The sequence below is a fragment of the Falco cherrug genome, chromosome 1, assembly GCF_023634085.1.
Source record: "Falco cherrug isolate bFalChe1 chromosome 1, bFalChe1.pri, whole genome shotgun sequence".
Lineage (NCBI taxonomy): Eukaryota > Metazoa > Chordata > Aves > Falconiformes > Falconidae > Falco > Falco cherrug.
This window is the reverse complement of record NC_073697.1, coordinates 123,866,566-123,892,447: the sequence shown is the minus strand read 5'-3', so window position 1 is coordinate 123,892,447 and position 25,882 is coordinate 123,866,566. Positions and strand designations below refer to the sequence as shown.

Below are 25,882 nucleotides of genomic sequence, written 5' to 3'. Positions count from 1 at the left end.
AAAGGCAAAGGTTGAAATGACACTGTGTTGGAAAACTGAAATTATCTCAGGAATATCTTCATTTGCAACCAGATAATGAGAGCTGCTAAGAACTCTCAACTTCTCAGAGCAGGTACAAGTCCTGCCCGCTTTCCAGAAATCTGGGCAGTCGATATGTAATCACCAGAGCTGCTGGGAAGAGAGAGAGGAGATGGTGCTAGGAAGTGTCTCTGTTTTAAGAAGAATTATGCAATTGAAATATTAATTGCAAAAGGCTATGGGCTGCATTCTAGTTATAATTGACTCACGTTCAAAAGATAAGTAATCCTACCTTACAAGTGAGAGCAAATGTCCATGTCTGATGAGACTTTTTGGTGGTGACAGTTACCGATAGCTCAGGGTTATGTTCTACTCTCACTCCTTCTACACATTCACTAAGCTAGATTAAAAGAAAAAGAAGATAACATTAAACTTCTACAGGCCGTATCAAAACAAAGACACTTGGGAAAAAGTAGAATTTTTTAACAGAAAGTGGAAAGTATTCTTTCCTGCACTGTGTAGAATTGATGCAAGTCCTGTGTAGGAATTAATGAAAGTATGTGCTAATTCAGAGAGACCAGCAAGCCAAATTACTAGATCATACTGTGCAAGCAAAGAATATAATAATTTAAGGACAATTAACCGCAGGACTTGTTTTTCAAAAACCAACTTAATTGTAAATGTTTGAAGTAGAACGCTATTTTGTTTGGAAAGAAGGATCTGACACAACGAGGCCCAAAGACTGCATTTCCAGAAGACCCCAGATCTCACTGACGTCAATGAGACTACTAGAGACACCAGGAAACCAGATTCAGGCTTTCTACTCATTAATGCATTCTGCAGAAAGTCCACTCTTCCCAGATTTTAATCAACAATAGATGGACCGAAAACTCCTTAGGGTCAGTGGTAAGTAGAGCTGGTCGAATGCCACGACAACACTCTCTGGATTTCCAAACAGCTGCTAAAATTGATTTATCCATACCCCACACTCTTCGGTATTCAAACGTTTTTGAACGTTTGGGGGATTGGCTTTTCTTCATACAAGTGCCTGCAGTCGCAAGCAAAGACAAGGAGCCATGCACAAGCAAAAGTATTCTCCACTAAGTCATGAAAGCTTCGCCATTTATTGTTCCCCAGTTTAAAAAGTTCTGCCATCTAGTCAAGGAACAGGAACAATACCATGAGACTTGGATGACCCATCCTGCACTGGGAGTAGTAAATATGCAAAATGCACAAGCTGTGAGTAACCCACAAGCTGTTAATTCACAAACTACTGAATTCCTGAAAAGACTGAGTACATTTGCAGAAATCAGCCTAAGTCTCTGGTATCTTTGCAAGAAGACATACGGCAGGATGGAAAGGGGAGCAAATTGGTTGGACAATTTCTTGGTAAGGAGTAATTCGACCAGCTCTGATAGTAAGGGCCAAAAACAGGCTCATCTGTTAGTTTTAAATATGAGCACATAGGGAAGTAGTATATTTTCCTTACCACTTTCTCAGGAGATAACGAATTCATCCATTTCTCAATCAAGGTTTCCATATAACTGCCCGAACATTGTTTGTTTTCCTTCTGCTGTTTTAATCTGATCAAGCGGGAAGCATATCGTTTTTGCCATTCTGTTAGCTCTTCCTGGGAATGTGCTGAAGTACACTGTGCACCGTACCTGCAGATCCCTTGCTCTAAAAATCTACATAAAATAGGAAAAACGATTATGCCTTGAACTTTTCGGTCTCCAATTAAAAAGAAAAATATAAAAATTTTACTTTTAAAGCCAGAAGGACATTCTTTAAGTCTCTTTCACAGAACTAAAGGCAGTTTAGTTCGTGTGAACTGATTTGGAAATATATACATGTACGCAGCACTTTGTAAGAGAGGTGGCAGCCTCTCTTAGTTCAAACTTCAGAAGAGTGTATCAAATTTCTTTGAAACATAGGGGAACAAAAGTCTTCTGAAGAAATTTCCAGCTTCAAAGAATCAAGTGTTTGTACAGAAATTAACACAATGAGATCATGGACCATCCCTGAAATGACTAGGCATTGTATTAATATGAATAAAACACTGTTAATCAAGGGTAAAGGGAAGACAGAGCATAATTTCCTCCAGTAGTTACATTATTAGCTGATAAATACTCAGTCAGCAGTTTTTCCTGGAGCAACAGTGACATCACATGGTCCTTTCTACTAAATACACCTACACAGAAATCACCTCAAGAAAAGGTTTCATCCTCTTCTTCGTAAACAGTGTATCAGTCTAAAAGGATCTATTTTTGCAGAGGTGAAGGATTTGATAAATAGTACATTTTTCATTTAATGGCATGTGTTGCTGCATTAAAATTAATGATATTCAAAATGCCTGTATAAAATTTAAGCATTCTAGTTCTAAGAATTTACTGCAAGTCTGGGCAAATGCCTATATAACTTGGAAACTATTTTTATAATTAAACTTTGTATTAAAATTGTAAAACACAAGGCAGTAGTTTCACCATCATTCTTCAAAACTGAAGCACTTAAAAAATAGATGACAAAATGAAGAATAAAATGGGGAGTGGGGTAAGTTCTGTAGGTGCTAAGAAAGTACAGGATATACAGAATAAACATCAGGCCAGGAGGCTGTTTTGTTCGTTTTGCATAAGGAGACTATAAAGAGTTAATTTAAGCATCATGTTTATAATAAATAAAGCCAGACAGGCTGATCTCTGTCAGGATATTAAGTTTACAGAATCTTTGTAAACATAACATCATTTTAATTTCATGTGGATATCTACATATACTAAGAATCTCTTCCTACAGTGATGACTTACTGTAAAAAAGAAAGGATGCACCAAGACTAAATTAATACAGTAAGTCAGGACCCCACATCATTGAGAAACACAGCAGAAGGGGATCAGTGACTAAATAATCTCTCCGTAATATACTACATAGTGTAACATGAATTAGAACATGAACTCTGAGCTACGTGACAAAAACAAGTTAACACCTGACTGTATGAAAACCTTGCAGCAGAAGGACCTGGATACCTAGGCCACACTTGTATCAGTGGTTATCATTCGATTTAGCATACACTTTTCCTTTAAATTTAAGTCTTTAAAGGTTTGTGTGCCCAATTGTAAATAAAATAAGCATGATATATATCATTATGTTACTAAAGACATTCCCAGGCTTAAGTTGCTTAATATATTTCAAATGAAAATATTTTCCTTGGCAGTCAATTTCAGTAGCTCTGTTTTAAATCTTCCAATTCCCCATTGCGTTAGAATGCTAAAGTACGATTATGATTTTCATGGCCCAAAGTAAATGGAGTGAAAGCATAAAAAAATTGTTGACGTGTTCTTATTAGCTACATAGCAGATTAAAAATCAAGTGAGTTTCCTTTTCGTTATTTAACTGGAAAGCATATTACTTTAAAATTTTTCATCATTATGCAAGCTTTGCAAGTGCTCATTGTTCATATTTATAACAGACAGGTTTTTTCTCATTTTTAGTTTCTTATTTAATACCTCCTGCAATTCCATAGCTTCATTAACTAGAATAAATATGCTGTACTGCTGCTTTATGGCACACAGGGGAAAAATAAACTGCAGCTTCAAAAATTCATATTCAGTACCTGTAACTGCCTCCTCATAAGGAGCTAAAATCTTTAGCCCATGGTCAGAATGATACTGTTCATATGGATTTGCTGATTAAGGCATATCCTCCTCACTGTAAGAGTTAACAGTGGGCATAAAGCTAATTACAGCTTTAGTGGAAAAAATGTTTCAGAGCAATAGTTGGAAGCATGGTACAGATGTTGCTCAACACAAAATCATCGCTAAAATCTGTAAATATCTGCTTTTTAAAAATTGCTGAATACGCACCAGATACAATAAAAGTCAACAACAGCTGCCAAGATTTGGCATCTCTAGAAAATCATGCCAAAAGCAGCCTAAATTCAGCAATTCAGTTGTGTAATTTAAAAAGGTCAGATTCCTGCTTGCACTTCCAAAATAATTTATTTGCATCAGTTACATATATGGGAGAATCAAAGGCATGATGCTGGTTCCTCCCCATTTATATTAATACAGTTTGACTTAAGTAATGATGATTAACAGCACAAACTACAGGCAATACTGACTAGATGACTGGAAAAGACAAGGAAGAGAAACTCCAATACAAGCCATCGGATCTTCAGCAAGGCAATTCACCTCTGTGTACCTGAGCTTACACAAAATGGAAATAATGAGATCTGGACGGAAATTCCATAAACATTTCCTTTATCTGGAGACAAAGCTCATCTATCAACAAAGCCCATTCAGCTGAAGGCATGCACACCCTCTCTGATGTCAAAGCACACCTCACTGTGCTTCAGTTTGCTAACACTGTTGCCTGTGGGAATTTTTCACATCTCTGAAATTATACAAATTAGAAAGTTTATAAATGCAAGTGCTTCTGGATAAACTGACCCTTCTAAAAATCTGTGAACGTTAGAACAGGAGTTGATTCAAGTACCTTCATTTTGCTGACCTCTTAATCGTTCTGTCAGCAGCTAAATAAAAGAGGGAACATTATGATCCCTTGGAGAATGTTGATATAAAGCACTGACTTTACCTTTTACATAGTGTATATTCTTCACTGCTTGTGACTCCCCTGGGTGGAGGGCGGAACTGCCAGCCATCCCGGGACCCTGCAGAGTAGTCAAACCATAGATTATTTTTCTAATTGCCAAGTTTTTCTGAGTCTGGCAGTAGCTGTCCAAGGAACCACATCTCTAAACATCAAACCAAAGTGTATTTGTACACAAGCAAAATTACCCACCAAAAATTAATTTTTAATCCCTAACAAATTTATTTGAAACAAAGGTCCAAAGGTTATGGAGGCAAGTTTCAAAAAATATGCAGAATGGATCAGGCTCTGATACAGTGCTTTGACCAATGAACAGAAGTTCTGCCTTCAAATTCAGTCAATAAGGATATAATTCTACCACATTTCCCAGGGCTCATCACAATAGTCAAGCCCCTTTTTTGCTTTCTGACTACTATGCAGCGCTGAGCACTGAGCAGAACCCAAGTCTTCTGACTGTGAAATCAAGTAGCTTTATAATTGAGTTCCATACCTTCTTCTAAATCTTCTACATGATATCCTGACGGTACTTTACCAGCTGCCTACAATTATATGAAAAAAACCCACAGTTATAAAGGAACACAAAACAATTTCATCAACAAGAACTGCTTTAGCTTCTTCGCTGTCAAAATATGGTTTAGAACAACCAATACAAAAAAATTAATTACCACTCTGAAAACACTTCCAGTTACAAACATGAATTTCATATTAACCTAACAACTGGTCTACAGACGTTGATAAAAGGAATTCTGCCAGAAACACCGAGTCCACTCATTGTTAGAAGAAAATTTTAGAGATTTTTACAAGACCAAATTCCATCTTTTTCTATGATAGTTTTACTGTGAACTGCAGTGAAGTTTTTAAAAGGCCAAAGGTCTGAACTGTATTGAGATGTCATTGAGCTTTGAATCTACATTAAAAATAAAGCCCAAATCAATGACAAAGCGTAAGGGGAAAGAGAAGAAAAAAAGAGGGAAAAGAAAGAAGTAGCAATTTAATCAACAGATGTGACAAATTAACCTCTAATACAAAAAAAGGTAACTGAGAAGGCATTTACATTTGTTAACCAATTTCTTAAGACACATTTATTACTTCAGAATCATTTCCAACAGAGAAAAATATAATAAATAATTAAGAAATACAGATCTAACCACTTTGAATTCTTTCTACTTGCTACTTCAAGAGTCAACAACCTATTAGCATCTTCCTCTATTTTCTCATACATCATGCAAGATTGTGATGAAAGGCTCCTGAATAGGTAGGTGGTAAAGACCAACAGACCACTGGCAATAATGATGTCTGAACCAGTATGTTCACGGTGAGCCCGGATCTCCTGGGACACATGAAAACAAGCCTTTCAGCTGTTTCAGGTACTGCTCATTATTTTCCCAATAATATGCTCATTATTACCTCTGTTTCAGCAAGAAGTGTTTTCAGCCGTGTCAGATCCTTAGTTACCATCCCGTTCTGGGGGAGAAAGAATATTAATACATCAAACACATAATCCTTCACATGCATCAAACCACCAAATTCATTTCTCCCCCCACACCACCACCAAGGAGAAGGGCAAGAAGGAAAAATGAGTTTGACTTACAAGGTGCAATTTTAAATGACAGAGACTACGTAACACCAAAGCAAACATCAGGGTGAAAAAGGGAATTCACTGGCCAAAACTAGCACTAGACTTACAGCAAGTATCACTACAGGACAAAGCAGGAGAGCAGTGTACATAGCACAGCTTGGGGGAAAAAAACTTCTTATGAAGTTTGGCTGCCATTCAAGATAAATATTAATAGCTATAATGTTTATTGATTGCTATCCTCCAGAACAGTACTCTACATGCACAGTAGCCACAGAGGCAGCACAGCCCAACGGACAAGGACTCAGGAGATCCGTGCTCTGTTATCAGCTTGGCTACTGGACTGCTGGGTGACATTAGGCAAGTCCCTTCACCTCTCCACACCTCAGTTTCCCATCTGCAAAATGGGGCCTGTGAGACTGACTGTCTTCACAGAGCACTTTGCAAGCTACTGATGAAAAGCGCTACAGTGAACCATATGCTACGGTTACTGAAACACTTTGGCTCTAAAGGAATTAATATAATAAACTTGCACTGCTGTTGCATTGATGGATTCATTTCTTCTTAAGAATCTACTTTACAGCTTACTAATTTCTACAATTTCGTAACTCCTCTGAGTAACAATTTTTGAGTTTTCACTAAAAAGCAAAGATTAGCCATGTAACTAAAAATAACTGCATATTCAAGTACATCTGAAGTAACACTCTTTCAAAGTTAAGTTTATCTGAAATATATAGCTAAGTAACCATTTCACAGTCATTTAAGTCAAAACTTTGATTAAAGGAACCAAGACCTGTGGTTTTTCTTTCAATAATCTCTTGAGAAATTTAATTAATTGCTACTACATTTGTTACGACTCCTACACATTTTGACTGTGCTACTGAGCAGCAGAAATTACTCTCTCTGCTGAAAACAGACACTCAAGAATCCTCACACTTAGGCTTTTTTCAAAATGATTTTTCACTTCTTCAGTAGAAGGCTACAAACTGAACCTGTTGAGCTTAAACATATTAAGGCACCAAATTTTTTACCAAGAATCATTCTCTTAAGTCACTGGGGACGAAACTGGATGGATTCTAACTCTTCAATAAATTAAGTCCAAAACTTTGTTTCATTTCTTCTCTTAGACAATGGCAAAAGTCAGTAAATCAGTTGCTGATTTTTATTCCTACTGAAAACAACTGTGTCTAATAACCTAAAGCTTGTAAAAATCTCTCAAACTCTGCTTTGGTACAACACTCTGGAATTATATATGAAGGCACCTCTATTTGCACAACAATAGCTCAGACTAAGGGCACTGTACGTTTCCTGCGATAAGGAGCTTTTGACTATTTTACTAATTTTTCCTAAAGGCAAGTTTCCTTCAACCTCACCAGGAATTTTTCAATGAAACATTTTTTTGTTAGAAAACACCAGCCAGACAAAGAAAAAACCCTTTTCTTTACATAAAAATAACCAATGGCAGGGGGGGAGGGAATTCAGGATATATACCAGACAAACAAACAGAACTCCCTAGTAAAAACAACCTACTGATTAAGTTAAGCACCAAGATGTAGGAGACATTATCCAATTTCAAGGTAACTCTCCTACGACAGTTTCTGATGTCACTTACAAGTTCCTCATGGTCTGACCAGAACTTTTTCTCTGTGCTATGACCATGTTTCTGGATTTAGCATCACCAGCAGTTCACGATGATGAACTGTGTGCTGTTTATTCTAGACTACTGAAATAAAAAGGAAACCATCCTTTGGAGACTTACATATGTCCCTAATCTTCCCCATATGAGTAGTCACATAAGAGCCAAAACAGTTACTTACATGTATGGAGTTAAAAGCATCTTTAAAAGTTTTGACAGGTCAAGGGTAAAAATAGCAGCTTTGAACTCAAATCTTTGTCTTTGTCTTGAAATGTAAAGCTTTTTTTTTTTTTCTGAAAAGCTTTTCATGCTGTCTTACAACTTATCATGGGCCAGTTATTTAAAAGTCCTACCAATAATTTTTCTCCTTTCATGGCTAAACCTCCTGAAGCACATACAAAATGGTATCAGGTGCAATTTCAATGTAAATCTCAAGCTTTTGCTTACTTTATTTTTTCCTAGCCAATCACACAAATATGGAAATTATTTTGCATTCCCTGAGGATTCAGAGCCAACAACAAAAAAACTTTGCACAATCATAACAACTCTGAAACACTGGTAAGGCAACAACCTAGGTATCCTGATAACGTATACTTATCTTTGTCTTTTTCATACAAGTAATTTTTGTTGTAACCTGCCAGTCAAACATATGTTCAGAAGTTTGTTATTAAACACATTTTTTAAAAAGGAAATACAAAACTACTTTTTATATTATGCAGACTGCAGCAAACCCACTTACCAGTGATTCACCCATCAGTGATTTGGAAAGAACATTAGACACAATTTGCAGCTTCCCTTTAAGATGCATGCAGCAGAGCACTGCACGGAAAGATCCATCTCCCTTGGCCAGCCCCTCTCCCAGCACTGCAACACAAATCAGCAACTATTAGCTTCATCACAGCATACATTTAAATAAGCTATATACAGTTTTCCTTCACCTTTAACATGAAAATAAAGTCTGAAACCTGGGTTGAATCCATGGCTTCTTGGAAAGACAAGTCTTGGATGTAAAGGAAGTATTACTTATTCTTGTCTAACACTAACTTGAAACTTGTCTCCCACCATCTAAAAAATGCTGTACATGAGCTCAAAAAAGGTTTGTGATGTTTACATGCTAAAATAGACAAATACGGGAATGGTAAATTCAAATATCTGACACAGACACAAAGGACCTCCTCTTCACAGAAAGGATAAAAAAAATAGCAACCAACAACCTCGCAGTAACACAAACATGCTCAGGAAGATCCATTCATGCTCACAAAAAGCATGCCCTGTCGTTTCCAAATATAGCTAACCTCCTCACGGTCAATTCCTGCTACTTTAAAAGGGCTTTTATTCACTTAGGCTGTAAAGTGCAGGATATAGGAACGATTGTTTGAGTCCAGAAATTTACAGGCTCCATGTAACAGAAACCTTTCCTAATGCTTTCTAGCACTGGATCAGATAGCTAGCCAAACAGACACTTTCATTGACACTTCCAATAGTGAAAGGACTTATTTCACAATATAGACGTGCTTCAGACAAGCAGGAGTAACACTTAATCATATATATTACCTGTCCAGAAAACGAAATGCCAGAGTGACTAAAAAGCTAGTAAGCTAAGCATATGAGTTGAAAAGAAGGCTGGACAGTTGTCTAAAATTACAAAATTTTAATATATATTACTGTTATTGCAGGCAACATCAACATCTGTGTTTATACTGCTACTCACGCAGATGCAAACAGCTCCTGTTAGTACTAACAGGAATTTTACACTGATCACAACTTCAGGATTACATTTTAAAATAACAAATCAAAACTCCTCACTCAACAGACATTCACATGATTAACAGAAATTGCATTAAAGACTGAAGCAAAAAAAAACAGTCCCACAGAACATTTACATAAAAAACCCTAGAATCTCTTCCATAAAAAAACCTAGACATCTCTTCAAAACAAAAAGGTAACTAAATCCTCTTTATAAAGTGCCTCAAAGATTAGTCTGAATTCACCACTCCGATGATACTGACCGCATTTCCAAAAATAGAGCTTTACTTCCCAAACCAGAAGCAGCAGCACCAGAAATAGCTTTAACATGTCTGACAGTTTGCTATTTTAACCTCAAAGATTAGATGTCCAATTATGACATTTTATATTATTAACTGTATAGTATCACCAAGCTAAAACATACAGTTGCACATAAAAGTTTCAACACATTAACCAGTACCTTTTGGTAAAGGTTTGTGGAAACATTTAAGAGATTGTAAGTTATCATCATTCCTTGTAACAGTGCAAGCAGCATACTATAAAGAACATCTATTTCTCCAGCTACTTCAAAATGTACTTATCATTCAGGTTAAAATAAAACACTGTCACAGGTATGCAACATGTCAAGTCTTGTAAAAAGACAGAACAGCAGCTTGAATAAAACTTTTGCCTATTAAAAAAAAAATTGTATCAAGGAAGTGTGAGTATCAGGTAGTCCACACCAGGGTTGTTTCCTCCCAAGGATATTTCAAACCTAAAAACCTTCAAGATCATAAACTGTCAGATGCTGGGCTACTGTTGATAACAGCACATTATAGGCAACCACAACCAAATAGTTCATTCATATATTCAAAAAAATTGGTGGGTGGGTATATACAAATATATACACACACACAACATTTTATATACAGACACACTTAAATATGGCAGTAATAAGGTGAAAAATTATCTGGAAATAATATTTGCAGAACATGATGGCATGAAATAAGAAAATTAACGTTAAATTGGATGCTATTTCCTTGTTACTAATACACATTTGAAAGCTGTTTTCTCTACTTAATTAAAAAAAAAAAAAAGTAGAGATCAGCGCTTCTATTCCACCCACTTCTATGCCCATCCAGCAAGAGAAGAAAAACAGTTCAACATGACCATTTCTTTGAGATACTTGTAACTGACACATATGCCAATAAAAGTTTTGAAGATGAACGTCACCCATCTAACCCTATGACGAACCCATCAGATGTCATCAATGAGAATATTATTCATTAAACTTCATTCTCCCTCCTACCTCCTTTAACCATCATTCATCTTTCCGTATGTGTCTCTCTTCCTTTTATTTGCCATCATGAAAGACAACTGTAAGGTTAGTCAGAATATTACACCCTTGGCATGTAGCAACAGTTAAAAGAAGCAGCTTTAAAAAAAAATCCAGAATATTTTAAGAATGGTACTGATTAAGCCATGTTCAGCCTTTTCGAATTTGTTAAACCTTAATTTTACACCTACACAAAGCAAGTTTACTTTTCTTAGTTACGTTTTATGGACCTTCACAAGCAGGCTGCACAGCCCCACAAGTGCCCCAGACTATGACTTGAGTATCAGTGAAGACAGATGCATTTAAAACAAAAAACCAAGCAAAGAAAAAAAAAAAAAAACAACTAGGAAAACCCACACAAAACCAGAAAGGAACAATTTAAAGGTTATCATCGCTAGCACAGGAATGCCAGAATAGTGTATCACACAGTCTGTGTAACAAAACTGTGGTTTGAGGAAACCTCCTTTCAAATTCAAGAGTAGTTAAGGTACTAAAAACTGAAAGGTGGGATCTACCCACCTTTTCTTTCCAAATCTAACTGATAAACTCTGTTCCAACACTTACCAAACGCAGCAGAGTTCTCAGTGAGTTTTGAATCACTTGCATTATACATGAACAACAGAACATTAGGAAGGATGGTTAATTCCTTTAAAAATACCCTGAATGAACAAGGCAGTGAAACATGAAAGGCTCAACTTCAATGTGACATATGCACATTTGGAAGCTTTAACAAATAGGAATATATGTAAGTACACCATCTTGACGGTCTCTGAATCAAGTCCCAAAATGCAAACCAAAATATCCTCCCTGTCCCTAGGAAGAAAGACAGAACTATCAGCTGTCTTTATCTTCACAAGAATCCTAACGCTATCAATTCATCCTACATTTGTATACTGAAATATCTATTAGGCAAATAGCACCACTGTGCCAAAGACATGCATTTGAGTTCTGGTACTTGAGTGTGAGTTACAAAATAGTGAGAGCTCTCAAAACAGAAAAAGTAGAAAAAGTATTATCAAGTAGATACATAGTTTTAACCAGGGGAAAAAAGAAAAAAAAAAACATTGTTAGCAAACTAACAAATCTGGGCATCAGTTTTAAAAATTCAGACAACTGACTGCAATTCATAACACTATAATAAAAAAAAGAAATAAGCATACCATGCCTACAGTCTTCATCTGCTTGCCCATACTTTTTCTGAAAGGTAAAACATGAAAAGTTTAAAAATAGCATTATTCCAGTTAGCATAAACAACTACATGCTTGAGTTACAAGTCTCTTAAAACTTTTCAGAATCCGTTACACCTCATCTTTTCCTGGGTGGAAGATGTAAAAAACACCAGTCACATGTCAAATATAATATTATTGATTCTTAGAATGCTGACTTTTTCTCAAATTCTCAGCAAACTGACATTTTAAAAGAGGAAAATGAATGGGCAAAGGTGTATGTTTTATATGTGTTTGTATGTGGCTCACAACATCTCGGAAAAAATACAAAAACATAACTTCCTATTCTAGCCACTGTAATTTTTTTTACACTTGCACTAACATGGTACTGTTGAAATTTGTAAGGTATGTATTTTATCTTGCACTGTCTTAACACTGGTGATGTTAAAAATCACTTTTTTTAGCAAAACAAGAAGGACAATTTGGATTTTTTTTTCCTTTACTTTTTAAAAAAATTATAAACCTTCAAGTATCTATATAATTCAAGCCTTTAATAGGAAGGTTTTGATTACAAGTATTTTTCCAGAGCCCCTGAAGACTTACTGCAATAATTTACTATGATGAATATCCAGAGAGGTGTCTCGCAGGATTTGCAACAGCATCAATGTCAGGAACATATTAAATACTGCTAAGCACCTCTCTGCATATTGGCCTATGTAAATAATTTTGAGGAGTCAGGTCTGTAACAAAACAACTTCCATTAAACTAAAAAAACAAAACAACTTCAGTTATTTCTGAATTTCTTCCCCTGAAGAGCCATAAGATAGTCACCTCTTAATTTAAGAAGTTTCCCAATTCTTGTTTTGCACACAGAGTAGTCCAATTCAGCTCCCTATTTAAAGAATGCTTAAAAATGCTCCCTAATCTGATGGGCAAGGTTTATCTTAAAGCTGTCCAGCAAGGTCTTACAACTTGGCCAAACTTTTTCCACTTGAGATGAAATTGTTCATACCCAATACATGAAGATTTGGGGTGGACAAGACCCCTGTATATCTGTTAATAACATTTCCAGAACAGAAAAATACAGAAAAATGGAGGTTCATTAAGCAGATTATAGGTTTATTGTTAAGCATTGTAATGTCCTTTCCTTAAAGGAACTGCACATCTGTGATACTTTAAAGGAAGGACACAAATTTGCAATGGGATCATCTATAATTCAGGGTTATGCCTCTTCCTTGCATTTACAAACCTTTACCAAGACCCCAGTTTTCACATTTCCATTAAAAATCTGCCAGAGTCGTAGAGTTACATCTTTCACCAGATATGCTCTAGCTTAGCAGTGAAGAACTAGTATATGATCAAGTATTAAAAGATTAATGTTAGGCCTATGCTAACGGAGCTAAATCAGGTAAGAACCAGCTACCTGAATTCTGCTATTTCCTAACATTGTTTTTTTAAATATTTAGATTTGCTAGCTTAATTTCAAGCTTTTTAAAGGTCAGGTAATTTGGTATGTAATTCAGCATAACTGTACAAACCTAATACCCTAAAACCAGACAGTTTGCCTTCCTGGAATTTTTTATTATTTTTTTTAAGTATTTTTCTTCATTCTTTTAGAGCACTGTGATTCAGACCCAAACTACTTAAGAGGTCCCAATCCTGAAAAATAAACAGATCAGAGAAAACTACGAGACAGAAGCCTCATACATGCTTTAGCAAGAGAGATGCTGTGGCAAAGCAACATGCCAATCCCAGGAAAACGCTGAAACTTATTTAAAACTTGATGGTACAAGATACTTGATTGTGCTTTCCAGTTCACTAGGTACTATTAAAGAGTCACACTCACAAGTTGTAAAAAGGAAGCAATTCTATACAGAAGAGTCTCGATTTTGATGCGGTCGATTTCTGCCTGGCATGCCTCCGGGAGGTGAGCTGGGGGGTACTGGCTGAGGGAAAGGAGAGCCTCTGTGCAATGCTTCACTGCCACTTCATAATCCTGCTGCTTAAGAGATTCACATGCTTGTTCACATGACTTCTCTGGTCTTCTGTCTGCCATGACTCAGGGACAGAAATCCTAGAGTGGGGGCAGAGGGGATGATAAAATGTTGGTTAGCTGCATAATGGCAGTGACAATTTGCCAACCAACTTCCATTCCCATCTCAAGGTGCAGCACCACATCCCCTTCCTTCTGTGCCATCTGCATTTCCTATCCCGAGCTTTCTCACTAACTAACCTCTTCCCAGTCTTTTCTCCAGCGCTCCCAGCTCTGTTTCGATTCTAATTCAAGAAGGTATTTAAGCCTGTGACTGATTTTAAGAATATAAGTAGCGCTTTCAAATTTTAAAGTCAGCATGGATTTAGGCACTTGGCTACATAGAGGCTTTCGGGTCTTTGCTGGCAACATGATCTTTGCTTTGGAAGTAACACAACTCATCCACCAACTGCCCCTTCTCCAAGCCTGCAGCCATTCACTCCAAGACACCTTTCCCTTCAAAACACTTCTCACCTACGCTCAGGGGACAGTCGCTCGCTCTGGCTGGGTGAAGCACAACAGGGAAGGACAAAGATGTACGAGAAAGAAGTGGAGGTCAACAGCAAACCACTTGTCTCTTCCTCCAGCTGGGCTACTTCCATTCATGCCTCAGAAAGTCTAGATACCCCTGCACACCAACACCTTTGTGCAGAACTTCTTAAATAATTTTAAAGCAAATATTGGGGAGGGTTGAAACAGTCATGATAAAAATCTGTATGCAAGACAGACAACATTATCTGCCAGTAAACTGAGACAAACGGTTATCCACTATCTACACCACCCGCAGAAAAGCAAAGCACTTCTGTAATCTGACTACATTATCCTTTGACGTAATATTTAAATATATTATACATATCCCTAGAGACACTATACTTTAAAGCAGACTTGACACTGACAAAAATGTGTTCTGATAACTGAAAGAAGGAAAAATGTAATTCTCATTTTCATTTTTAGCAAACAGCACACTATCAATATTTATGTCTATATATCAACTATTACAATTGTCTCAACTATCTTTAGCCCATTTTAAAAATTCACTGCTAAAAAACTTCCTTTATGCTTGATCTTTTTAACCAAACTAAGGTAATGTACCTTCAAGAAGTTAATTGAAGGTCAAATAAATGTATTTTCTTTGTATGAAAAATAATTTGCTAACCCACTTCTCTCATTAACACCTGTGTAAGCAAATACACGGTAGAAATGTAAACCATACTTTCCATATGTTATGCGACACAGTGCTCTATGTGTTCCCTTCCATTCTTAAAATTTGATTTTCAATATTGATATAGAAACATAAAGGAAGATTGATTTTTCAAGACAATTTTGACTTAAGCCACCTTCTCTTTTACAACATTCATATAAAAAAATCTTATGTACAAAATGTATCTTCCCAAAAATGAAGGAACACAAGTATCAGTATTTTGCAGTTATCCTGATACAAATCTGTGACATATGTCTCTTTCTGTGATACTTAAGAATGACCTTGCAAAATATTACCCGATTCATGCAGGTAATTTCTTTTTCTATTAAAAATAAGTCCCCATTTTCAATCAGAACAGGAACAGGCAAGTAGGTTATGCATTTCCATACATATGAGTAAATTCATTCATGGAATAATTCCATTAAAGACACGCAGCTGGATCGCTTAAGCACATATTTTCAATCATATAAACGTCAGGTATTCTTAAGCTGTTTATGCAAGGATCCTTTCTAGATATAACTAAAAATTACACTCATTTCCATCTCACTAACATTTTAGGCCACGGTCCATTCTACAAATCTAGGATCTGCTTCAATAGTTAATTGATGTTTTTCTCATGTACACTCTGTTTTCCCCTAAGGGACTGAAAAGAGGGTTTCATGAACTCTGCTGCGCTGCCGGTTTCCTCACTTCCTGGCTGACATACAACCAAAATTCCTTTGACCAAAAGTCTGATCAAAGCTTCTGTGTTTATTCCCAAAACTGATTATACAGAGATCCCATCCTAACTGACCTGACCAGCATAACTGACAGGCGTCGGAAAACTGGGTTACCGAACCCTTCTCCAACATGGCGCCACATAAAAGAAAAACATGTTACTTATCCGTTATCTTATGCTGGTTTGATACATATTGACCTTGGCTGTTTCAGGAGAAGCTGGATTTTCCATGCCCAGCAGTGGCCTACGGTACTGCAAAGGCCACACAATTTCTTTGGTCGACTTGAAAACTGAAGAGGGCAATTCAGAGGACATAACTGACCCTAAGCAAAAACCTGTGGATTAAGTGGAGCCAAGAGATGTCAGGACCTGGCTGTTTGGCTACCCGGCTAAACTGAGTCACACTATCAGTATTTCACAATGTAATTAAAAAAAACCACTGAAGTCACAGTGCATGGGACAATGATAGATAAGGAGCTGCTGCAGTGTAATTTGTTTTTAAAACAATCTAATCGTAACATAGACAACTAGTATGTGGACGACATACAGAAAATTACACACTCAGGCTCTCAGATTTAATTTCAATTCCATTTATACCCGTAAGTGCAGACACAAACATGCACGTTTATTGGGTATTTGCACCATCTACTTCAGATTCCAATCCAGATCCTCTCAACTGTTCCTTGGAGGCACCTGGCTCTTCCTGCTGACTCTTTAAAAACCCATGCTCCTAGTTTTGGTCCCCTGAGCTGTGCCCAAATTAGCAACTGAGACTAGACTATGTGGGTTACAACCATGCTTTCTTAAAATCCAGTCTACTGTAGTACCTGACCTACCCGTGTGTAAAATTATTTCAGAACAGTTAATATTTTAACAGCCAAGGAAAGGAGACACTTGTCAAAATAAATTTGAGTTCTATAAATGTATATTTTTAAAAAATTTCATGTGTAAAACTGGAATTTCTACATTCACTCCATGAGTATAAATTATTGCAGATTAGAATTGAAAACTTAAGTGTCACAAGGTCAATGTAATGTTGCCAATTCTGTTTGCAAAACTGAGCAAACTGCATATGCACTTCACTTCTTCTGTCTGTAAAACCGAAATTAAAATACTAAGCATGTAACAGAACAAATGTCAGGATTATTCATTTTCTCAAAATGACCTGGAGAGCTGCATGCCGGAAGAGTTCCAAATTCAAATCTGAGTAACAATTTATTCTAACAGCAAAGTTTAATACATCTTCAAAATTCAAAATTTTGAAGTAACAATACACAGGCATTGAAGTTACACATCTGAAATAGGTGGGCGGACATAAGAAATAGAGGCACAATGTCATATCAACAGAACTTTTATTATCAGCATTTATAAAGCATTTCTTAGCTTTGAATCGTCTCACAGCAGCACCGCTGCCTACAGAAAGGCTCCCGATTTATGCACTCAAGTAAACCATTTAAACACAGTGCCTGTGAATCCCACCTGATACAACAGTAAACATCATGGTGACTAGAGCACAGGCAAAAGTTTACACAACTCTTCCTCGCTGGCTAATCCAGAAATCTAACCCTGGCATTACTGTTTGTACCTCCAAAAAACTCCTGCCTTTTAAGCAGAAGAAAATGTACTGATCTTACATTTCTTTGAAGGTCAAGTGGTGCTCAGCTTAGCTTCCTCAAAATACTATTTAAAAGACCCGGTTAGTTCCAACTGGTATAACTTAAACTGGGTATTTTTTTTTCAATGAACTGTGAGGGACTTTTTTTTCCTCCCCTACAACTAATGATTTTCAGGCTCAATATTCCTAATGAGTATTTCGCCTTCTTTCCAAAGGGATTCTATAAACAAACGTGAAAAGAGTAATCTCCAAATAAAACTGCATATTTCCCCTCCAGAACTGCAGAGGGGGTTGGGAAAGGCAGAAGGGACAGCTTGAGGAGGAAAAGCGATAAACAATGTGATCTACACAGTCATTTATTTTCAAGCAAACACTACGCCTGCTTGGTGCACAGGAGGCTTTGGAAGAACTACTCCACAGTCTGATGAGCCAACTTCAAGCTAAAAATCAGTGTAGGAGGAGAGAACACCATGAACTAAAATTTTAGTGTTTCAAAGCAGTTTAACTCATGACTGTGCACTTTCATGCTTCACAGCTTACCAATGTATTTTATGGAATCAAAGGGTCCATACATTAAGATAATGATAAGTTAAAAGTATGCGACAGTTCCTAAAAAATTTCAAACAGATGCTTTTTCAATTCACTGTAAAGCATCTAGCCAGATAACTCTCGTGTACTTCATAAACAAACAGATTAGAGGGCACAATGCTGTTCCTATTAATGTTCTTGGCAAAATTCCCAATGTCTGCCAAGACAGAAGGATCAGATCGGAGGTCTTGCATGCCAAGCTGACAAACAGTAGACAAGTCAGTAAATATTTACATATTTTAACCAGGCATTAACATCTCTTGTAAAGATTTATGCTAAAGCAATGATGTTCAACTTGCAGTCCTACAGTGAGACTGGTAGGAATTTACTGTCAATTGAATATACTTCAAGAGCCACATCCTGGGATTTGCAAACCGAAGCCCATGAATGAGACCCATTGCCATAGGGAACATGCAGGGGAAAAGCCTCTCCAGCTGCCTCCCATTATAACCCATAACCCTTCAAACAGTTCTGCTGAGAGAAAAAAGCACCCAAATATTCCTTGCCAAAGCTGTTCAGCTGTGTCCTCCTGTTAGCAGCCCGCTGTATTGCAGGAAAGGAGCGGGTAGGAAGGGTTTGCTCTTCCATTCCCTACCGCGGTCAAGCTGGCACAGGCTCAGAGAAAGCAGGGCAGGAATTCAACTCGTTCTGCCCCTCTCTAAGGAAACACGTGTGGTGACCGTGCCGTGTTCCCGAACCCTTGGTGATTTTCCAGCCCTTCTCACAAATTGGAAAAGCTGGCCACCAACCTGGACAGAAGTTTTAAACATGTTCAGGTAGGAAGTCAAGAAGAGACAGCTGTTTTATCATAACTTCCCAGCAATTCCTTTTAAGAGGCAAGAAGAAATCTACTAGGTTTATTTTTGAGGCTGGTTGCTCTGTCCTTCCCCAGTAACTTTTGAACTTCAAGTCAATTAGAACTGAATTTCACAGAAGTCAAATGGGTCTCAAAGATGCTGCAAAGTTTTATAAAAAATGTGTAACAAGACAGATAACAAAACCCAGACTTTAAGTCCACCCAGGAAAAGGGTAAGTTATAATTCAGCCTCTTATTGATACCAAGACATCAGTTACCCCACCAATTACTGCCACATGCTGCCATCTACCCAGCGAGAAGACAGCACTGTACCAAAATATCACTCATCAATTTATTTTTCTTGCCCATAATGATAAAAGCCATAAACTGCATTCATTTGCTCAAGGATCCATCCAGTACTTTTCAGGTTTCAGTAAAGCAGAGTTCCCAAACTTTTTAGACTATAGACACCAGCAGTACACATCGCATGGCTTTCTGAAGTTCGTTACTGGTAAAATTGAGATGTAAGCTATTCACATACGATGGCCTCAGATATTTGTCGTTTCCATAATACAGAAAATTAGTATTTAGGGAGTCAGAAAGTTGGTACAGACATAATCCCTGTGACTGAAGAGTCTTCTAGCTCCCTCTCGCTCAAAATTATCAGGAAAAGACCAAAAAGACACTTTTAATTTACACAGGTATGGAGAGATCTGGGTTCATTTAATAATCTGCATTAATTACCATACCTTGAGTACACTACACAGTAAAATTTTAGCTACTGTGAAAATGCCAATGTTATAGTTAAAAATGATGGGTCACTGAAATTCAACTATCAAGACAGCAAATAAAACTGCATTTGTCCATCCACATACTAAAATAGGGAATAATACATCTATCTAATGTTAAATCATATTATACAGTTCCTCTGCCATCTCTAGTGATCCCATCTTAAGGCACGCTTGCACCCCCAGATGTTAAGTAATTGCTTTTGTAGTACTCCACAACACCACTCACATACCTTTAGATTAGCAAAATAAAATTAAATATTTATTTTATCACTATAGGTGAGGAAAATAAACTTATCTTCACCTTAAGACAAAAAAACATTTTATTCAAGCCTCTAGGAAGGAATAAAACACAGCTGCACAAAATACAGAAGTCACTTTCAGACATACACAGGAAAAATACACTTTCCTAGTGTCACAACATACATGTCATAAATAATCCCACACTCAGAAATAATTTAATAAAATGAGAGTAGATAATAATAGTGCACTATACCAATGTGAAAGGCTTAACAGAACAGCGAGAAAAAGGTGCACCTTTCATGCGCAGGGTGCAGAAAAGAATGACATGAAAGCTGCTTTTGCTTCTTTTTATTTTAAGAAAAATAAAATAGCAGAGATCTCATGCACTCATTTACTGCAATTATGGCTGAAGTCAGTAATATTAGTTATACACAGCACTCAGAAATGTACTGCACACCTTACAGAACAAATACAAAAGTCTCCACCCTTGAGAGAGAGGACAATCTAATCAGCTTTCTGAAATAACTGAATTACTCTGGTTAATGTTGTACAACTCCAGGCGAAATGACCCTACTTTAAATTCCAAAAATGATGTTAAATCTGAAATGGAGCATACAGAATGAGAAAAGCTTATTTCAAGGTTTTATTATATAGCCAAACAGCAGCAAGAACTTCTGCTACATGGCCTCTCAGGAACATGATATGCTTGATGTCAAGAATGGGGGGGGGGGGGGGGGGGGGGGGTGTAATTAAAAGGTTCATGATGCCCCCTACCATTAAATACTTAGGTTACCTTTCCACATTGAAAAACCAAAGAGAGTACCATAAATTAGGAGGACAACTGATCTCTGGGCACATAAATGGAGAGTCTGATCCTGTAAACTTACATATAGAGTAAACACATCCACATTTACGGAAAAAGGAACAAGTGCTTGTGGATGCTTTACCATTCATATAACAATAGGAAGAAAAATATAGCAGCAACTGAGATTAAGAGCAAATGCCTTCCACATCTGGATCCTGTGTTCTTTAAAACATTTTACATACATCACAGATAGTAACAACTTTAGATTTTATTGCATGCATAGATTTATTTTATGCATTATATCAGTACACTTTATTAAGCCATTATTAACACTTTATTACCTTTACTAATCTCTTGTTTTCATTTTGGAAATAACAGCAGAAAGGAAAATCTATACAGCCAGTGGCAGCAACATTTACACATGGACAAAGTGTCTATCTTTGGCTCAAAATCTGAAAATAACTCATGGCCTTAGCACTTGTAAACACCTCACCCACCACAAAAGCACCCTTAACATCATCTCCTGCCTTTAAAATGATCCTTTTTCACACAGCTGTCTGAAAATATTACCCACCTTGATGAATCCAAGCAAAATACGTGACAAGTCAAAGTACAACATTGCTGAGGGAACTGAGGGTGTTTAGCTTGGAGAAAAGGAGGTTGAGGGGAGACCTACCTGAGAGGGGCTGTAGGCAGGGGGGGCCGGTCTCTTCTCCCTAGTAACAAGCAATAGGACAAGAGGAAATGGCCTCAAGTTGTACCAGGGAGGTTTAGATTGCATATTAGGAAAAATTTCTTCGCCAAACGAGTGGTCAAGCATCAGAACAGGGTGCCCAGGGAAGCGGTGGAGTCACCATCCCTGGAGGGACTTAAACGTGTAGATGTGGCACTTAGGGACACTGTTTAGTTGGGGTTGGCAGTGCTGGGTTAACAGCGGGAATTGTGATCTTAAAGGTCTTTTCAACAACCTAAATGATTCTACATTCTATGATCTACCTGGTGTGTACTTGCTTTGACTGAAAACCATTCATAACCGACAGATACCAGATTCCTAGTTACACAAAGCAAATATATAAATATATTGCATTCATTAAAATTACAGTACAAATACTAGATTGTAATGTTTAATACTCGAAAGTTGTATAATGACAAAAGTATCTGTACAAGCTTATGTTGGCCCTCTTGTGCGTCTGCGTTATGATATTGCCTGTAACTTGTTAGTCACATACTACATTTTCCAAGGGCTACCTGGCAGAATGAGCAGGCAGAACAGAGGCTGCTGCTTAATGGACACATAGTTAAATACTTCAACACAGGGCCTAAGGACTTATTTACTACATGCTGCTAAAATCTGATTCTCAAGACTGCATTTGAATGTTTTCATTAACTTTTCAATGCTTATAAATACTGTGACCCAGCACTTCACAAGTATTAAGAAAATATCTTTATCCTTCTGACGTTATTCGCATTTTACAAAGAATTAAGACATTAATACACACTGAAGTCAAAAGTTTCTGTAAATGTCTTATATTCAGATAAAGACAACTAGAAGTGATTTTTCCCCATTATGCTCTGCCCTGTATTATATAGCCCTTTATATGATCAAAGTGTCTGCCTGAGTGATTTATGAGTATTCAGCATTTCTCTACATCACAACATGGGAGCATCCATTAGAAATACAGAAAATGAAGTACAGCAAAGGTGAGGCTTAAGTATGATTTGCCCTTTTTTTTTTTTTTTGCTATCCCCTACTCCATTTCTGAAACACTTTCTAATGTATGCTAACAGTGAAACTGTATTCCAACAATTGTATTAGCATTATAAATTATAGGTACCCATACAGTACAGCTTCCCTTCTATTTCTTTCTAGCACTAATATTTTTCAATCTCAATCTCCTTGTTCAGCCACCCCATCTCCATGTTTACTCTACACATTCTGTGAAAAACTGCAGTTTGCAACCTCTGTTTAAATCCAGTCGCTGCCTCGTCTATGCTGCAGGAAGGCAGCGTTGGTAGGAAAGAGGAACTGGGTATGGGGAGTCAAGACGGGGAATTCTCTGTGCTCTCATTTTTGTCCAAAGTCATACCAGGGAACATGCAGAAGCCCTACCCTTCAAATTGTACAACAATCCCGCTTAGCTCAGGCTGAAGTATATTCACTGCAGGGATGATCTTTTAGATTTGTACTAAATGCTAATTTGACCAACACGGAGCAGATTTTCACAGGGCTGATAACAAGTATACGCTTGGCAGAAACATCATACTACACCACATCTCAACTTTTTACGAAGCAGCACTATAGGTCATCAGATTTTTTTCTTTCTTTTTTTTTACCCAATTTTTAGAAAAGAACCATGCTGGCAGAACCCTTCACTCCCTGCACAGCACCCAAAAAGTCAGCCTGCGATAGACACCTACCATGGGAAATTTCAACCCGAATAATTAAAATCTGGCAAGTAATAACCAACTGAAATGAGGAGTATGTCATAGTAAGCATCAGGTAACATAATAATAGGTGGTGCTTCTGCCCCACCTAAAGTTCTTTTGGCTCCTTCCTAGAAAATCTTCACGTAAACAATCTTTCATAATAACTGGTTAACAGCAGCAGTTTGTATTCCATATACCTGTATGTCCTTAGTGCTTTTTGAGAGTAAGAGTTTCTCACACTTACCCAAGATGAGGGCATTTTAATTGAAATACTGTCCCATGGTTACCATCTTATCCCCATAACAACATCACCAATTACTTACTTTAAAAAAATGCATTAGAAAAGTAATTTAATCTTTGCTTCTCTTAATAAAATTTGCTAGAGAAAAACAAAGGGAAAAATCAGCACTGCACAACAGTCAGCTCTCCATGGAGCAGCACCAACCTGCAAGTCTCAAACTGTAACAGACTTTGCAGAAGAACACAGTATTCATATTCTAAAAGCTGTTTTAAACATCATAATCCACATCTTTTAAAACTACAGCCTACTTGTGGCAGAACCTCTCTTTTAAACACCTGAATAACAGATCACAGCCTTGCTCCTGAGTGTCACTGCACATTTCACATTATAACGTTTAGTAGTAATTTTGTCCAACAAAAGTGAACATCATTAATCTCAAGGAGTTCCACAGTCATGCAATTACCAATATTCTTCTCAGCTGAGTCATGAGATATTGCCAAAAGTCCTTTTTGAGAAATGTCTGCTGTATGATATATAGATAAATCTGTGTATATGTGACTAAATATCTGTCACCTAATTTTCAAAATGCCGAACGAGTACAGAACTGTGCTCCCAAGGAATGCACTGGGCAGTCAAAGAAGATTCCCAGGCATCATTTCAACACAAAACACATCAGAACATTTACAAATGTATTTCAGAAGTTTAAACGCAAAAACATACGTCACAGTTTTCCATGATGCTCACCGAACTTGCAACTTGCACAGCGCTGTCTTCAGAGAGCACCTGACCACAGTTCATTTGCCAAAATTCGCCAATTTCATCAGTCTCAGAGACAGAATCAAAATTAGTTCCTAACTTTCACCCTTGTGTTCAATTCACAGCTACTTTCAATACAGCTGTATTTGGATTTCAGCAATAGAAGTGTTTTTAAATTAGGAAATTATTTATGGCAGTAACTCCCTTTTTGGAAAACCCTATGCAAACTCTTCCCTGCCCCCCCGCCCCCAACCGCTAAGGAGCTCCAAAGCTCAGTGGCTTCCATCCACGCTTTCTTAGCAGGGATATTGTAGTGATGCTGAAACAGGCTTTCCTCAAATGTCACCTTCATTTTCATACAAGAACTTTCTCCACCCTTGACATGTCCCAGTATTGCAAAGCAGCACACCCCTATGATTAGCAGATCTACCTGAAGAACACAGCTATGATCACTAGTGCAAATGCAGATGCCACAGTATATACCACAGTTCTACAGGTGGATAGGAAAAAACAAATAATAAAAGCCCTAACTCCATTTTCTGTTTGAGATGCAAAACATGAGTCGCTCTTTCAATCCATTCAAGAAGGAAAAGAAAATAAAAATCTTCATAAAAAACAACTGATAGTTATGTTGCACAGTTACAGTGCACAGTTCACAAACTGAACACAGAAATAAGCCAGAAAGTTGTGACACAACAGGAAAATTTTCTTTCAACATACCTCAGTCTTCACTGCAGCATTATAATGAACTTAAATTTATTATAGTAGCGAATAATACTGTGACTGAGATTTTTGTTAGGCATTTATACAGTGCTTAGCACAAAAGGGTCCTACCATAACAGATTTAATAACACAATCATGCCACCCACAGATACTGCAAACACATCTTTCCCAAAACCATACCTATTATGTAACTGTGTATGATATTTTTGTGTGCTGTTTTGAAAGTTCAAAGCAATAACTAACCTCCACCACTAAAAATTGCTATCTTTATTGTAAATAACCTTTGAAATTCATTTTTACATGACCGTGCTTCAAACAGCTTGGCATAATACAGCTAAGCCTGGTTTAGGGAGTTGTCTTCTTACTCTGTATTTTAATTATATTAACCCTTCTGCATCTAGATAATGCTTTTAAACCACCCCTGTTTCCTCTCCTCAAATGCATGAATACAATACTACCAACAGGTTCAATTTTTAGACCTCTCCTGAAAATAGAACATGGATTCTCAAGTTCTCCTCACACAGCAAACCCTACGGGCAACACCACAACTTGTATCCAAAACACAAATTTCCCAATGGCATTCACCCTACTCATTCCTTTTGACATGAACATTAGAGATTCAGTCACGTATCTTAAACCCCACTCAAAGAACAGACATCAGCAGGAATGAGTAACGATCCTACTGTGGTTAATGGCATAATTCCGACAAAACTTCGGAAGATCAGTGCCTAGCCAAACAAATATAAACAAAACTACAGCCAAGTACTATCAGTCAGTTCAAACGACAAAACAAATGTCCTGTACCATTCCAAATGTGTGAGTGTCTTAAGATATGGTCAGAGTACGGTTACCTCAAAAACCATTAGCACAAACAACTATAATCAAAAACATCA

General features: G+C 37.2%; 1 protein-coding gene across 4 annotated transcripts in view; it reads right to left on the bottom strand.

Annotated features, from left to right (window-relative positions):
* The window catches only part of HELZ (helicase with zinc finger), a 91,498-nt gene that overhangs the window by 59,867 nt on the left and 5,749 nt on the right, over positions 1 to 25,882 (bottom strand). For 3 of the 4 annotated variants that reach the window (XM_027808244.2, XM_055727399.1, XM_055727407.1), the window contains exons 2-9: positions 13,903 to 14,130; positions 12,051 to 12,087; positions 8,569 to 8,693; positions 6,025 to 6,081; positions 5,108 to 5,156; positions 4,603 to 4,678; positions 1,508 to 1,706; positions 311 to 418 (exon numbers count right to left, since the gene is read on the bottom strand). In XM_027808244.2, coding sequence (XP_027664045.2) covers positions 311 to 418; positions 1,508 to 1,706; positions 4,603 to 4,678; positions 5,108 to 5,156; positions 6,025 to 6,081; positions 8,569 to 8,693; positions 12,051 to 12,087; positions 13,903 to 14,112 — 861 coding nt within the window. In that variant the 5' untranslated portion in view covers positions 14,113 to 14,130. The remainder of the gene's footprint in view (positions 1 to 310; positions 419 to 1,507; positions 1,707 to 4,602; positions 4,679 to 5,107; positions 5,157 to 6,024; positions 6,082 to 8,568; positions 8,694 to 12,050; positions 12,088 to 13,902; positions 14,131 to 25,882) is intronic. The other variant, XM_055727413.1, reaches the window with a different exon arrangement.